The sequence below is a fragment of the Amia ocellicauda genome, chromosome 12 (assembly GCF_036373705.1).
Source record: "Amia ocellicauda isolate fAmiCal2 chromosome 12, fAmiCal2.hap1, whole genome shotgun sequence".
Lineage (NCBI taxonomy): Eukaryota > Metazoa > Chordata > Actinopteri > Amiiformes > Amiidae > Amia > Amia ocellicauda.
In genome coordinates this window covers 7,276,193-7,293,749 of record NC_089861.1, presented here as the reverse complement: position 1 = coordinate 7,293,749, position 17,557 = coordinate 7,276,193, and the positions used below count along the sequence as shown (strand labels likewise).

At 39.4% G+C, this 17,557-nt stretch overlaps 1 protein-coding gene across 10 annotated transcripts in view; it reads left to right on the top strand.

The window, feature by feature from the left end:
- Positions 1–17,557, top strand: part of LOC136764302 (sorbin and SH3 domain-containing protein 2) — a 91,822-nt gene that overhangs the window by 32,669 nt on the left and 41,596 nt on the right. For 5 of the 10 annotated variants that reach the window (XM_066718225.1, XM_066718220.1, XM_066718221.1 and 2 more), the window contains 5 exons: positions 2,445–2,500; positions 4,338–4,433; positions 10,060–10,086; positions 13,159–13,283; positions 14,527–15,150. In XM_066718225.1, the coding sequence (XP_066574322.1) occupies positions 2,491–2,500; positions 4,338–4,433; positions 10,060–10,086; positions 13,159–13,283; positions 14,527–15,150 (882 nt within the window). In that variant the 5' untranslated portion in view covers positions 2,445–2,490. Of the gene's footprint in view, positions 1–2,444; positions 2,501–4,337; positions 4,434–10,059; positions 10,087–13,158; positions 13,284–14,526; positions 15,151–15,592; positions 17,529–17,557 lie in introns of those variants that run through there. The other 5 variants (XM_066718223.1, XM_066718222.1, XM_066718224.1 and 2 more) reach the window with 3 other exon arrangements.

The window sequence follows — 17,557 nt, the reverse complement described above, 5'->3', positions numbered from 1 at the left end:
GACATGGATTCAATTTGGCGTTAAAAAAAATGGGGCCAATTTTCCAACCGACCAGAACTCTGTGACATCTTGTAAATGTCAGGTGATGATTCACATGCTCGGGGGGGATGAGAGGCTGAGATTTTTCACACTGAATTTGGTGAGGGGGGTAATTTAACTTTTTTTATTTTTTAAGGATTCTGGCTCAGTCTCTGGAGGTGAAGTGTTTGCTGTCCGAGTCATTCATTATTAAACTGCTTTGTCATAATTCATTAGGCTCCAACAGAGAGAAGGAGGTAATGGATTAGACCCTGCTAACATATTTGCACCCTCAACTCATCTTGTGTAGCCAGTATGCCTAATGCTAGGGGGTATTTTAACACGGTGCTGCGTGCATCTATGCAGAAATTCATTCCTTGGTGTCACTTTTCACAGCCTTCCTCACATCACGGCCCTGATGGATTTATCTGTAGTGGTGTGATCCTTTCCAGACACCATGCACTGCACATCTTTATATAATATTATGTTTAAAATCTATAAATAAAAGTAGAAATGTAGTGATCGTGTGCAATACAAACATGGGTTATCCAATGCTTCAAGCTGTTTTTTAATTATGAAAATATAGTAGTGTGTTGCAGTTTGAAAACGAAGCTGGTTATATTTTTATTTTTTTTATTTTATTATTATAATTTTTTTAAGTGAACATGAACTGCAATAAATCGGCTAAATTACATATTTTAACCCTGCAAAGATTTAGTTTCATAAATTGATCTGTGTGGTGGGATTCATGGCAGTACGTATGCTTTATTTATGTTCTGAAACATTGTGAACTTTGAATTTCCCTGGACATGAATGCAAGTTCAGTGTGGACAATTTGAAAACAAGCCAATTAGCTTTACGTTAACTTGGTGTTCCTGTGGGTTTTGAGGGAAACTGGTTAGTTCGTGTTGGTGCTGCACCTTCCTGTAATTCAGGGAACAATGAGAAGCAGGGGAAACACTGGGGAAAGAATTAGATGCAATATGGACACGAGGGGAAATAAGTTGTAATAAATTAATTTGTGTACAAATCAAAACAATTATAATGTTTTTAGTGGATTTAGTCATACATCCCGTTACTACTAATAAGTCTTATTCAATATTATTTCTAAAAAAATGATAATAATTTAAATGTTTCAGTTTATTAGTAAGAACACATAATTTGTCAGGATTGTTTTCCTCTTTTCTACACATCATAGTACACACTAATAAGGGGAAAACATTTTATTGTGAAATACATTGTGAAGTGAGTCTGTTGGAATAGGTACATTTGGCAATATTTGACCATTCTTCTTTACATAATGGTTCCAGCTCTGTCAAGTTCCTTTGGGGAGCATTGATGGACAGCAATCTTTTTTCAGATTTTTTATTGGATTAGGGTCAGGGCTCTGACATTTATGTTCATTAGTCACTCCAGTGTAGTTTTGGCTGTGTGCTTTGGTTCATTGTCATGGTGAAAGGTGAACATCCATCCCAGTTTCAGCTTTCTTGCAGAGGGCAGCAGCTGTTCCTCAAGAACGTTTCTATACTTTGCTCCATTCATTTTCCCTTGTATTATGACACGTGAGAAACATCCCCATAACAAGAAATAAATAATAATGATGCTGCCCCACTATGCTTCACAGTCGGGATGGTGTTCTTTGGGTGATGTACTGTTGGCTTCACGCCAAACATAACATTTCTATTTAGGCCAAAAAGCATAATTTTAGTTTCATCAGACCACAAAACGTTTTGCCACATGGCTATAGAAGTGTTTTTATTTTTTATTTTTGTGGCATTACTATTATTTTATTTTTATTTCTTGGCAGATGCCCTTATCCAGGCATACTTCAAATGGGATTCAAGGTGGGCTTTCTTGAGTACCATGCAGGACATATTTGTTGAGTGCTTGGGATATTGTTCCTTTTCCACGAAGCCTGATAGCATGTCAGAAAAAAAATTAAGAGCATAGTTATTAAGCTTGTAAGACAATTCTTCCAGTTTGGCATTGTATTTATTTAATATAAATATAGTTAGAAAAACATAAGAAAGTTTACAAACGAGAGGAGGCCATTCGACCCATCGTGCTCGTTTGGTGTCCATTAATAACTAAATGATCCAAGGATCCTATCCAGTCTATTTTTAAATGTTCCCAAATTTTCAGCTTCTACCACATTGCTGGGGAGTTGGTTCAGATTGTGACGCCTCTCTGTGTGAAGAAGTGTCTCCTGTTTTCTGTCTTGGATGCCTTGAAGCCCAATTTCCATTTGTGTCCCCTGGTCTGTGTGTCCCTGCAGAGCTCCTCTGGTTTGATGTGGTCGATGCCTTTCATGATTTTGAAGACTTATAATATGTTTTTCTACCTTTTTATACACTGTGTACTCTTAACCAGTGGTGTTTCATAAATATAGGCAAAACTGAATTTGGTTTACTGTTTTGTTTTTGCAGGACAACCTGACAATTTACAGTGTTAAGCTCAAGAGAGACCTTCAACATGAATACAGGTATGGGACTAAACATTTCATTTATTATGCATTGAGTTTTGTTAGCTGTCTGAGAAATTAAGTTGTTTATAAAAGGAGGCTCATTTGTGATTCTTGACTTATTTTTTTAAAGTTAAGTATCTTACATTCATTGTATATCGTATTGAAGCTCCAGAGGCTAATTCATTTTATAAATGTATTGAATGATATCTGCTGCTTCAGAGGTCTCCATGCCTAACTTCACTTCACTCCAGTCTGGCTGGTAACAGCTGCGTTACATATGGTGAGGAAGTCTTCTGGGTGATAGATTTCAAGGGCTTATGACAGGTAACACTGTTATTAAAATCATCAATTTATTTCAGTGCTCCATATTATGTTGGTAACCTACAACTTGTGATTGCCATCCAGTAATGGATGGTTTATAGTGGTGGTTAACAGTAATATGTATAGTGAAGATTTATGCTTGCCATATTTCAATGTGTAGGACAGACCTTAATAAAGCACTCATCTTTATAAGATTGTTTTGTTAATGCTGACTCTGAAGGCTGCTGAATGTGATTTAAATCTGGGCAGTGGGAGTTTTCCTCTGAATTTAAATGTCCATAATAAAACACACTTGCCTTATTTTATATTGTGAAATCAGGAAAGAGACTCATCTTTTGAGTCTGTCTGTGGGGTATAGAGTTACATAAGAACAGAGGAGAACAATTGATCTGATCTTGCTTTTTCTAAAAATGTATAATGTGATGTAGCTTTCAGCAAGAGCAAAGCAACATGTACATATACAGAAGGCTAATTTCAGACAAAGATTCGATTTTTTTAAGGCTGGTGCTTTATAATAAAACCTGCACATTTCAAGATGAACGTATAGAAAAAGACAGAGAGAGAGAGAGAGAGAGAGAGAGAGAGAGAGAGAGAAATAAATGATTGAAAAACAGTATACTGTACTCTCAGATGCCATGTCTGTCAAACAAACCAGTGTGCTTTCTGTAGCCAATCAACAGCAGCCTAGGCCCCAAGGAAAACATTACAACGATCAGTATGCCAATTTATACAGTTGAAATCTTGGTGTTAGCAGTCTTGGGAGATTTTTCCTTAGGAGGAAGAGGATTTACAATACAATCACTTGCACTAGAAAGGTCAAAATACCTTTTCCTGACTTTGCTGCTAAAGCTATGAGCCTATGTGAGATTTAGCAAGGCTTTCACATTTCAAATTGAATAATCCCTGCTGTAGTGCAGACTGAATGACACTGCAGTTTTATGAAGGGGTCCAAAGAAGAAACTGTTTGTTTTTTCCTTCATCAATGTAATATTTTCATGTGATGTACAATTTCCACCTTGCAACAGCATATTTTATAACATCCCTGCACAATATGTGTATTTATGCTGCATGACTGATTACTGTATTTTGTGCTTATTAAGCTTCATAAATGCCTTCTGTTGATTTTTCTTGCTTACTTGAACCAATCCCTTTTGGATGAGAATGTGATTATTCTTTACCTTTTGCATTGGATTGAAAAGCTGTCTCGTTTTTACTCTCCAAAATGTAATTTGCAAATGAGGTGAAAACAACTGTTACTTAATATCAGATTTGCTTAATGGCACATTAAGGTTCTTAACCTTAATGAACATCTCTTTAACCCTCATGCAATCCTTTGCGTGAGAGATGATTTGTAAAAATATCTAAATGACTCTTGTGATGTGTTTAATTTTCAGTGAATGCACAACAAATTTGGCAGGCATGTGTATAATCTGCATTTCACAGTCGGATTTGTTCTACACTCGAGCCATAATAATGCATGTGCTTATTTCCTATGTGCTGGGCATGTGTTGTGTGTGGCGCTGCGTGTCTCCAGATAGCGGTGGATGTGCTCGCAAAAGTGCTGCCATGTCTGTCATATTAACACCCATGAAGAGAGTCCAGAGTTCTCCAAACCTGTCTGTGGCTGCAGGTAGTAACTCCAATCATTAACATGCATGTTGATAAATGCTCTGATTTGCCCAGGGGTAGAGGGGAAAACAAGTCATGCACAAAGGGAACTGGTAACATTCATTTTGAAATTCAATGATTTAAAAAAGCGGGCGGATAATTTTATTTAACAAAGTGCTACTGAGTGATCCACCGTTCTGAATTCTGAAATTAACGGCTGCGTGTTATATATTGTAAATTATGCATATGGGTGTTAGAGCCTGCTCTATGCTTTGTTGTGCATATTTGCAGATTACAATGTCCCTCCCTTCGATTTCCATCTCTCCCATCTTCTCCAAGCCTCTTCTTTCAAGTATATTTGTCAATCATCCTGTCAATTCATAAAGAAGACCTTTCACAAATCAGTTTGCAGTGAGCTGTAAATTGTGTATGTTCATTAGCACTGCAATTTCCTTGTCTGTCTATGGAGCTTAAAACGTAGCCACCTCGTGATACTGGCAGTGATGGTTAAAAATAGGGGCATGTGATTTTGGAGGGAAGCTTTTTTCATCTCTGGAAACCAAAAGGGGGGAAAAAAGTCCCTAAGGAGAAGAAAGCAAGACCACAGGATCAAAGTTATTATTAGTTTTGTTATTATTAAGTCATTTAGCAGATACCATTCTCCAAGGTGGCTTACATGTTATTTATATATGATAAAAACACTAACAAAACATCTATTTAGCCACATGTTATAGTATCAGCATTAAGCCATATATAGTAGCTTTTTTCTATGATAGACAGGTAGTTGTTGCACTAATAAGGACATTTTAAGAAACGTATTAAGAATGCAGCACTGTCTGAACAGTACACATAACAGGGGAAATGAGAGAGTGTCGGTGTATTGGATGAGACATATACAGTGAGGGAAAAAAGTATTTGATCCCCTGCTGATTTTGTATGTTTGCCCACTGACAAAGAAATGATCAGTCTATAATTTTAATGGTAGGTGTATTTTAACAGTGAGAGACAGAATAACAGCAAAAAAATCCAGAAAAACGCATTTCAAAAAAGTTATACATTGATTTGCATGTTAATGAGGGAAATAAGTATTTGATCCCCTATCAATCAGCAAGATTTCTGGCTCCCAGGTGTCTTTTATACAGGTAACGAGCTGAGATTAGGAGCACTCTCTTAAAGGGAGTGCTCCTAATCTCAGCTCGTTACCTGTATAAAAGACACCTGTCCACAGAAGAAATCAATCAATCAGATTCCAAACTCTCCACCATGGCCAAGACCAAAGAGCTGTCCAAGGATGTCAGGGACAAGATTGTAGACCTACACAAGGCTGGAATGGGCTACAAGACCATCGCCAAGAAGCTTGGTGAGAAGGTGACAACAGTTGGTACGATTATTCGCAAATGGAAGAAACACAAAATAACTGTCAGTCTTACTCGGTCTGGGGCTCAATGCAAGATCTCACCTCGTGGAGTTTCAATGATCATGAGAGCGGTGAGGAATCAGCCCAGAACTACACGTGAGGATCTTGTTAATGATCTCAAGGCAGCTGGGACCATAGTCACCAAGAAAACAATTGGTAACACACTACGCCGTGAAGGACTGAAATCCTGCAGCGCCCGCAAGGTCCCCCTGCTCAAGAAAGCACATGTACAGGCCCGTGTGAAGTTTGCCAATGAACATCTGAATGATTCAGAGGAGAACTGGGTGAAAGTGTTGTGGTCAGATGAGACCAAAATCGAGCTCTTTGGCATCAACTCAACTCGCCGTGTTTGGAGGAGGAGGAATGACCCCAAGAACACCATCCCCACCGTCAAACATGGAGGTGGAAACATTATGCTTTGGGGTGTTTTTCTGCTAAGGGGACAGGACAACTGCACCGCATCAAAGGGACAATGGATGGGGCCATGTACTGTCAAATCTTGGGTGAGAACCTCCTTCCCTCAGCCAGGGCATTGAAAATGGGTCGTGGATGGGTATTCCAGCATGACAATGACCCAAGACACACAGCCAAGGCAACAAAGGAGTGGCTCAAGAAGAAGCACATTGAGGCCCTGGAGTGGCCTAGCCAGTCTACAGACCTTAATCCCATAGAAAATCTGTGGAGGGAGCTGAAGGTTCGAGTTGCCAAACGTCAGCCTCGAAACCTTAATGACTTGGAGAGGATCTGCAAAGAGGAGTGGGACAAAATCCCTCCTGAGATGTGTGCAAACCTGGTGGCCAACTACAAGAAACGTCTGACCTCTGTGATTGCCAACAAGGGTTTTGCCACCAAGTACTAATTCAAAGGGGTCAAATACTTATTTCCCTCATTAACATGCAAATCAATTTATCACTTTTTTGAAATGCGTTTTTCTTGATTTTTTTGTTGTTATTCTGTCTGTAAAATACACCTACCATTAAAATTATAGACTGATCATTTCTTTGTCAGTGCGCAAACGTACAAAATCAGCAGGGGATCAAATACTTTTTTCCCTCACTGTAGCAATGCAACACTTCACCTTTTACTATAACTTAACAGACCCGTGGAATTGTTGTTCTCCCTGACCATATGGACTCTGTGTTTTTCCTTGTCTAACTGCTTTATAATCAGGTTCAAATCTGGGCTACTAGTTGACTGGTCTTGAAGAGAGTGATGCATCATTGGTCCAGTACTATCAGGGTTGGATAGATTTAAGTCAGCAGGGGAATCCTCTGCTTGCGACGTTTGGCTTCTACAGTATCAGCTCTTGATTTTATCCGTGTGATATATCTATAATTATCCATGATTTTAAAGATTAATTATAATTTGTTAAGATTGGTGTGCTCTGTTGATTTTAACTCATCTCTGTACTGAACAGGGACAGGCTAGTAGGGAGAACTCCAATTTAAACATGCACAGTGAAAACAATGTCATTTAATCTAGTTTTTTATATATATCAAGTCAAATATGTGCCATCAGTAGTTTGTGGGGTCTGATGTAGCTATTAAAAGAAAATTTGTTCCATCTTACAAAGAAGTGAACTGACTTTGTTATGGGCTTGAAAACTTCAAGTACATTCCCTTCATGAGATATGAATCTTATGGTTGCTCCAAGTAACTAATATTTTAATTCCTTATTGCTTTATTTTGCTTTGTCTTACACTGATATTAAAGCTGAAAAATCAAGGCTGACAAAAATACATTAGTGCACTAATATAAGGGAATTGGATATAATGTTCATTGCTATTGATGAGCAGCTGAATTATTTAAAGGCAATAAACTCTTGAAGTTCAGTTAGTTAAATGGTTAAGCATCTCGGCTGGAAAGTAAAAAAATCACAAAATAAGCACAGCATGCATGATAAATTGTGGAATTTGCAAGGAAACCATTAAGCAGCAATTATACAAAATGAGAACAAGATTAAAGAAACAAATATTGACTGCCAAGCTTTACTTTTTTCTGCCTCATTTGCTCCAAAAAAGGTATGTTTCATTACAGACACTGGAATGGCTTCAAACTTGCTGCACAAGTTAGATATAAAAAAAGCACTTTTCTATTCAATTTAAGCATATTTTCCATTCCTAGTATTTTCCACACCAAAACAAAAGATGTATTTTGCAGGAAGAAAATAACCAGAATTAAAGCTTTGTTTAAGGCCTGTGCTGTTCAAAAGTATAATTTTTATATTAAATTTTTTATAAAGCATTGCATTTTGAAGTATAAAAGATGTAAGTTGGTCCTCAGGCAGCTCTTTCAGAGTACCAGATACGGGAGGTTTGCCCTCTCTCCAAGTCAAGTACACAATGGACCTTGCCTCAGAAGCAGAACCCATTGTTCAAAAGAGAAGAGTGTCATACTATCAGCAGCTATAAGTAGATTGGAGTCAAATATGGCATTAGACACATTATAATAGAAGAAGGCAATGTTTCTGATTTTCTACAGACTCATTGAAGAGTCAGAGTCTGACTCATCAATGCTTACTATAAAAGTGCCATTAGCTCTGGCCTTTTCTGTTACCACTAGAAACTACATCTTCTGGAAAATACAAAGGTCAGAGTTTAACATCACAAGATGAATGCTTCCAGAAGTAGAAACTGATAATGAAGATGTCAGGGCTGATGAAGCCATAATTCTGTACTTCGGTCAGCGGCCAGTTGAAATTTTGATTTATGGGAAACCACTATGATTAGGCATCTTCTACCGACTTACCCCAGCACCTTGGTTTCCACATTTAATGTAGTTTGCCATCATACTGGCTTTCAGACTTTCATTTTATTGGTACAGGAGGCAATTTAAGAGAAGGAACACTTTCACCTGAAATTGCTTTTTCTACATTGAAGTGAGTTGGGCCTTCACTTATTGGCCCTTAAAGCCTAAAATGACATGTATCCTATACATGTATTGAACATGTCGAAAGAAAATAACCTGTGAAAGCAAGGTCTTTTTCTATGTGTTCTTATTATTTGTTTTATCTTTATGATGTCCTTTAGTAGAGGAGCTTATCAATAAATACCCCTGCCAGTGATTCTCTGTTAGTCCTGGGTATAATTGTTGTGAATATGCTGCTGCAAATACCTGAATTCAGGATACAGAACTATGTACAGGTCCCCTATAGATGGGCTTGCCTGTGTACATTTCACTATCTCTGACAGGCATCTCTCTAATATAATGTTTCTGGAGAATGGAGTTGCAGGTCTCATAATTTGAGGTTACTGAGCTGATACTGTGGGAATATTGCTGGCTAACATGGTAGGATATATTTGGAATAATTATAGTTGTGATTTAATAATACTTCAGGGATTTATAAAGGTTGACAGATTTATAAATATTGTTTATACTTTTTTTTTGCTTCATATTTTACCTATAAAGCAGATCCCCTTTGAAAGGAGTGTACCCTCGGCCTCCGAATTTATTTTTCTTTTCAAATGCTTTTCATGCATGCTTTTCATTTCTTTCCCTTTTTTGTCTATTAACTAACCCTTCTGGCTGCATCCCAGATTCCCACCACTTTGCATTCTTGAGATCTGTATGAGGCGAAGAACAAAGACAGTGGAATTTTCCCACAATCTCCAATCCCTGGCGAAATAATAATCCCACTGAAAGGCTTTCAGATCTGGTGAAGGGTACAGATCACCTTCCCCACTATCTTCCTATCTAATGCACCTTTCACCACCATGTTTATCATTCTCTCCATCTGTCACCTCATCATTAGAATGTATCTAGTACTGCCAATGTCAATGGGACATTTGTGATCTTTACATTCGATTTTTGGGTGCTAACCTGGGGTTTAAATTATGCTGAAAGATGGCCTTTCTTTTTTAAATGTCAATTAAATATGATTGGGCAAGGCTGATGTAACAGACATTAAATGTAGCATAGACAGTTATCAATATCTGATGGTTTTAAACAGGGGTGGACAATTTCAATTCCAGTACAGACTTTATAGCTACATTGCAGTTAGCAACTGGTGAAGACCTTATTAAAAAACGGTTCTCACCCTAATAATTACTTAAATTAGGCAATTAAGACTTGTACTGGAATAAAAACCAGAACACCTGTGCAACATAAGGATTGCAATCGCCCACTCCTGGTTTAAAATGTAAGCTAAAAATAAAATAAAAGGTTTATATATACTGACAAATTCAAAAATGTCATGTTGACATTGTCTAATCAGTTCTGTTTTATTTTTCTAGGCAATGACTCTCAGTCATCAGATTCAGGTAACTGTATTTTATTATGTGACTAAAGACCCTATTGGTGTGTGTTTGTGTGTATAATATATATATAATATATATAGTGGGGGAAAAAAGTATTTGATCCCCTGCTGATTTTGTACGTTTGCCCACTGACAAAGAAATGTCGGTGTATTTTAACAGTGAAAGACAGAATAACAACAAAAAAATCCAGAACAACGCATTTCAAAAAAGTTATAAATTGATTTGCATGTTAATAAGGGAAATAAGTATTTTATCCCCTATCAATCAGCAAGATTTCTGGCTCCCAGGTGTCTTTTATACAGGTAACGAGCTGAGATTAGGAGCACTCTCTTAAAGGGACTGCTCCTAATCTCAGCTCATTACCTGTATAAAAGACACCTGTCCACAGAAGCAATCAATCAATCAGATTCCAAACTCTCCACCATGGCCAAGACCAAAGAGCTGTCCAAGGATGTCAGGGACAAGATTGTAGACCTACACAAGGCTGGAATGGGCTACAAGACCACCGCCAAGCAGCTTGGTGAGAAGGTGACAACAGTTGAAGAAACACAAAATAACTGTCAGTCTCCCTCGGTCTGGGGCTCCATGCAAGATCTCCCCTCGTGGAGTTTCAATGATCATGAGAACGGTGAGGAATCAGCCCAGAACTACATGGGAGGATCTTGTTAATGATCTCAAGGCAGCTGTGACCATAGTCACCAAGAAAACAATTGGTAACACACTACGCCGTGAAGGACTGAAATCCTGCAGCGCCCGCAAGGTCCCCCTGCTCAAGAAAGCACATGTACAGGCCCGTCTGAAGTTTGCCAATGAACATCTGAATGATTCAGAGGAGACCTGGGTGAAAGTGTTGTGGTCAGATGAGACCAAAATCGAGCTCTTTGGCATCAACTCATCTCGCTGTGTTTGGAGGAGGAGGAATGACCCCAAGAACATCATCCCCACTGACAAACATGGAGGTGGAAACCCCATTATGCTTTGGGGGTGTTTTTCTGCTAAGGGGACAGAACAACTGCACCGCATCAAAGGGACGATGGACGGGGCCATGTACCATCAAATCTTGGGTGAGAACCTCCTTCCCTCAGTCAGGGCATTGAAAATGGGTCGTGGATGGGTATTCCAGCATGACAATGACCCAAAACACACAGCCAAGGCAACAAAGCAGTGGATCAAGAAGAAGCACATTAAGGTCCTGGAGTGGCCTAGCCAGTCTCCAGACCTTAATCCCATAGAAAATCTGTGGAGGGAGCTGAAGGTTCGAGTTGCCAAACGTCAGCCTCGAAACCTTAATGACTTGGAGAGGATCTGCAAAGAGGTGTGGGACAAAATCCCTCCTGAGATGTGTGCAAACCTGGTGGCCAACTACAAGAAACGTCTGACCTCTGTGATTGCCAACAAGGGTTTTCCACCAAGTACTATGTCGAAAGGGTCAAATACTTATTTCCCTCATTAACATGCAAATCAATTTATCACTTTTTTGAAATGCGTTTTTCTTGATTTTTTTGTTGTTATTCTGTCTCTCACTGTTAAAATACACCTACCATTAAAATTATAGACTGATCATTTCTTTGTCAGTGGGCAAACGTACAAAATCAGCAGGGGCTCAAATACTTTTTTTCCCCCCACTGTGTGTGTGTGTGTGTGTGTGTATATATATATATATATATATATATATATATACCGATCAGCCATAACATTATGACCACCTGCCTAATATTGTGTAGGTCCCCCTTTTGCCACCAAAACAGCCCTGACCCGTCGAGGCATGGACTCCACTAGACCTCTGAAGGTGTGCTGTGGTATCTGGCACCAAGACGTTAGCAGCAGATCCTTTAAGTCCTGTAAATTGTGAGGTGCGGCCTCCATGGATCGGACTTGTTTGTCCAGCACATTCCACAGATGCTCGATTGGATTGAGATCTGGGGAATTTGGAGGCCAAGTCAACACCTTGAACTCGTGATTCATCAGACCAGGCCACCTTCTTCCATTGTAGGCGCTTTCGGCAGTGGACAGGGGTCAGCATGGGCACCCTGACTGGTCTGCGGCTACGCAGCCCCATACGCAACAAACTGCGATGCACTGTGTGTTCTGACACCTTTCTATCAGAACCAACATTAACTTTTTCAGCAATTTGAGCTACAGTAGCTCGTCTGTTGGATCGGACCACACGGGCCAGCCTTCACTCCCCACGTGCATCAATGAGCCTTGGCCGCCCATGACCCTGTCGCCAGGTTCACCACTTTTCCTTCCTTGGACCACTTTTGATAGGTACTGACCACTGCAGACCGGGAACACCCCACAAGAGCTGCAGTTTTGGAGATGCTCTGACCCAGTCGTCTAGCCATCACAATGTGGCCCTTGTCAAAATCGCTCAGATCCTTACGCTGCCCGTTTTTCCTGCTTCTAACACATCAACTTTGAGGACAAAATGTTCTCTTGCTGCCTAATATATCCCACCCACTGACAGGTGCCATGATAACGAGATTATCAGTGTTATTCACTTCACCTGTCAGTGGTCATAATGTTATGGCTGATCGGTGTGTGTGTATGTATGTATGTATATATATATATTATATAGTTTAAAAATCAGTACAGGACATATTTAGATATCTATGTGTTTTGAAGTTATCTATACTTTGCAAAGAAAAACAGGTGAATATTGCACAATCCAGATGTGAAAACCTGGTAGAGATTCACCTCAAAAGACTCACAGCTGCAATTGCTGCCAAAAGTGTTTGTAGAAAATACTGACTCAGTGGGGTGAATACTTCTTTAATCAAGACATTTCAGTTTCTTTGTTGTTTCACTATACAAATCCTCTTGCCTCAAGAGTACATTGTATAAATCAAAGAAAAGAAAATCAAATTTCAATGCATCAAAATGTCAGATGGTAACAAGACAAAATGTGGAAAAGACCAAAGGAGGTGAATACTTCCTATACCCACTGTAAATAAAGTAGCTTATACCTTGTCTAAAGTTACTAGTGCATTGGTGAATAAACTAGAAATAAACAATACATAAATAGATTTTGACAGTGGCATGCATCTATTAACATTGTGTGCCATTATCCTGCAGATGTCTGGAGATCCTACAGTGCTAATGATGGACTCAGAAATGGTGACGCAAGCAGCTCCTCTCTGGCAGCCAAAGGCTTCAGAAGTGTCAGACCAAATCTACAAGATAAGAAGTCTCCAACCCTGGTAAATTGATAATCAGTGTGTTTACCATGCTTTCGGTAACTTTTACTGACTTTCCTTTTATTAGCAAGCTATTTTCCAGCGAACCCCCAAAAACCTCTTTCAGAAGTATTTACCACTCACAATTTCAGAATAACCTTTGCTCTCTCCCATTTCACTATTGTTAGCATTTCCAGTGTTGTTGTTTATTGTTGTTGCTGTTATTGTTTTTCTTATTTGTAGAAAAAATACACACATTGCATTCATTTGTATGTAACATTTCAATTACATACAAATAACCAGTTCAGTGGAACAGATTGCTTGATTTGTGTACTAACTATAAAATGAATGTGTGTTGAAAGGAAAATATAAGGAAAATATGCCTTGCTTTTCTTATGAGAATGGATGTATGCTTTATTTAAACACAATTGGAGTTGAGTGGAGTGCCAGGCCCAGAGGATTCTGCTTTTAGGTTTTTGTAATTGTTCTCCTCCCTTATCAACCAGTGTTTCATTAAAGAGTCACTGTGTGTTGATTGTAGTTAGCGTGTAAGGAACAGTGTTTACACAGCAATGCTTTGTGCCTTCAGAGCATGCAGGAGATGGAATATAATCTGTTTGGCACCTGTAGATCACCACTGTCTCCTGATTATGTCCTCTTCTTTGGTTGATAAGGCAACAAACAAACCTGATCTTTGTATCTCACAAACAGAGCTATGACAGCAACAGTAATAAGACATGTATGGTGTCAGATCCTTATTTGTGCCTGGGAAAAAAGTTTTCCGCCAGGATAAAACTGGTGTTAACACTCTGAACAAACAAACATTTTATTTACTACTTGTAATGTTTAATACTGGGACTTCTGAAATGTATTTTTTTTTTCCAAGACCACAATACTTCATAATACATAAGACAACCCCCTGTATAACATATCCAACTGGAAAATATATCAGACCTTATATTTTCAAAATACAATGTATAGCTTTAGAATTACTTCTTTTTGAGGCATGTTCAAATTAGGCATTTGTTGGGGTAAGACATTTTAAACATTTTTCTTTTCTCCAGCACTGTGAATTGTGTTCAATAGGTAATTCATATTTAATTGTATAAGCTGCCAGCTTAACCCGGTAGAAATGTATATTTCCACGTGTTAACTTGACTGCTGTAATGAATTCACTTTTGTGAAGAAGATCCATTTTAACTCTAATATATTTTGTTTTCTGTTTGTCTTTGACTGTTTGCTGTGTGGATCTCTTTGGCTTTAAAAGGTCCCACTTCCACCACCAAGAAAAGATAGCTTTCACTTATCCCCAGTAGGCAGTATTCCCTACAACCCACCTAGTTACAGTCAGCAACAACTGATTGGAGCATCCTTTGAGACACTGCGTGAGAAGGATGCCACCGATGGCTCGTATAGGAGAAGTGAGGAGGCAGTCCTGGAGTCCTACTACAGAAATGCCAGCTCATCATTTACTTACACAGAGAAGACCTCTGTAAAATCTGAAGCCACCGGCTCTAGGTTATCAGTCCCTGGCACTAATATTTCCTCTCCATACAGTAGTAGCCAGTGTCAGGAACGCAGGGTTTCTTCACTGAAATTAACTTCCTCCGAGGCCCAGAGCACGACTGACCCTCATAGTGGGCAGTCGAACCCTGAGACCCACCCAGCGGCCAGCTCTAAATCCCCTGAGGAATCCAGGAGCCAATCTGAGAAACACACAGCGTCTCTTTCCATCCAGATAGCACCACCAGTCACAGTTCATAGCACCCAGCCTGGGCCTAAGGTCCCCCAGGGGCCAGCCACAGGCTCTTCTTCTTCAGAAAGCCAATGGAGGGACTCGCAGGATACAGGACACCACTCTCCACCCCCATCGCCTGCTGGGGGTCATGTGGTATAAACATTGACCAGCTCTGAGAACTGGTTTACTTTCTCAGTAATGCCCTTCACAGCAACACCAGCATACTTCACACCTTTTACTAACTTTTTAAAAATATGTATTTTATATATAGACAATTCAGGCCAAAATGCATGTTTATAGAAATGTATGCAGAAATGACAGCAGTTATGTTGTGACAGGACACTTACTCAGAGGGTAATAGGTTCTGGAGGTTTATGTACTGTAATAAACATGTACACATTGATGTTCTGCTGGAGAGGGATATGCATAACATGGAAGTAAGAACACGTACATGGCTCAGAGATTAAGAAAAATAGTCATTTTGTGGGAAGTGCACAATGACTTTATATCATTTTTTAATTCCAAACTACATTCTTGTGGATTATGTATGTGGTATGGTTGTTTTTTTTTTTTTTTTTTTTTTTTTTTAAGTCTTTGGCTTCTCTCTAGTATTTGCTGATGTCTACCAGAAAAATAAATCTAATTTTTTGGCAGATGCAAAGTATAGATTTTTGTTGCACACAAAACATTAATCTAAAATAGTTTATTTTATTACATGTCTCTAAAAACACATTAGTCTGCCAGTTTTTCCACAGGTGTGCTGTCCTCTGATTAGAAGTATATATTATGTCAAATAAAGGTTTCCCCTCTTATACACTATAAAAAGACTCAGACTCGGGCAAGCAGGCAGAGGGGTGTCTGTGCCTCACTTTTTAATGCTGTTTTGCTGTTTCAGGCCCATGTACCAGTGGGTTTGTTCTTGTTCTTGTTACATTAAAAAAACATCTGTAGTTTTCAAAATTCCATGTCTTGCCCTCTGGCCTCCTTGGTGCCAGCTCACGACACATTGATGCATTACAACGATACATTTTACTGCATACACACTGTGAACATGTGTCTTGGCCCTCATTTGAACTGCCTGGACTTTTCTAACAGCAATTGAGACAAGGATTTTAAAACATTGAAACACTGTATTTGTTTCAAAGAACATACTTCAAGAAAAAGTTTCTGCAGTTCATCATATTAAGTGAGATTTGGTTTTAGTTACATTTAGAGTATGGATAATTTTCTAGCCATTCTAATGTTGAAGCATTTCTTTTTCAACCTTAGGCCAAGACCAAATCAAAACTTTGACCCTTTCACCAAAGTCTCAAATAAAAAACAGTTCATTGATGGAGCGTTTGTATTACGCTGAATAAGAATCCTGTTCTGGACAAAGAGCCACCATCACATTGGCACTGGAAATTGCAATTGGTGGCTTGATTAAAGCTTTGATTTGGTTGTTGCTGAGGTTCATTTCCTAACTTAATCTATGGCAAGCACGTTGTGCAGTTTCTGGATTTAGCTAATATATTATAGTGTGCTTTTGTGGTGTAACACCACTTTGGCGATCTAGATTTTAATTACAGGAGCTATAAAAGGCAATTTTTGTATTCTACACTACACGATTCTGCCGTTTCCAAACCATGAAGAAACTCCACCTAAAACCAGAAACTAAAACATTTATTATTCTCCTTTCTGCAACTACATTTCCTATCCCACGCCTACTTTTAAAAGCAGTGGTGTGCCTTGGCAGGGCAGGATACGTTTTCTGAAACTGCCAAACTTTTGATGTTTGTTGATTTTTACAACAGCAAAACAGAAGTTTGCATAATGAGGTTCATTTTGTGCCTTGTGTTTTTTTTAAGCTTTGTTGTTGCCGATTGTGTTTTAAAGCACTGATGGTGTTTGCAATCTCCCCAACACAGGTACAACTCCATCACTGAGATTAACCTTCTGCTCCTTCCTGATAAAGCAAAGTAGTGTAGCATATGTCTAACAGTCTGTTGCGTAGAGCAACATTAGTTTCTCACGGGTCTTTTAAACAGGCTTGCATTCTTATTCTTTTCATGTTTTTGTTTCGTTTTGTTTTTTTCTTCTTACACCCGCAGCGTGAAACTCTGCCGTTCCCTAAAAAGGCCTCACAGCTTCACTGCCAGCCTTCCCCGGGAGCTTCCTTTCCCTCTTCACTCTCACCTGTTAACAGGGCCTGTTTCTCACCTGACAGCTGCGCCAGCACCGAGTCCTTTGACTTTCTGCCCACTCACCTGCGCAAGGCCTTCTCCCCAGCTCTGTACTCCCCTTTCGAGTATAGCGCCCCCACCCCTGACTTCACCCTGCACCTGAGCGAAACCACTTCCCCCGTCACCGAGTCCGCTCTCAGCCAGTACTCCTCCAGCACACAAAGCGAGTCCTCCACAGCCGTGCTGGAGGAGCTGCAGATATTTGCCACTGACACCACTGAGAGTTCAGAAACACCCTCCCCAACACTGAGTCAGATGTCTGCCGTCACTGACGACACCACCTTAACCTCCACCGCAACAGTAACTAACGTAATTATCCTTCCTCGATTTTTGTGTTC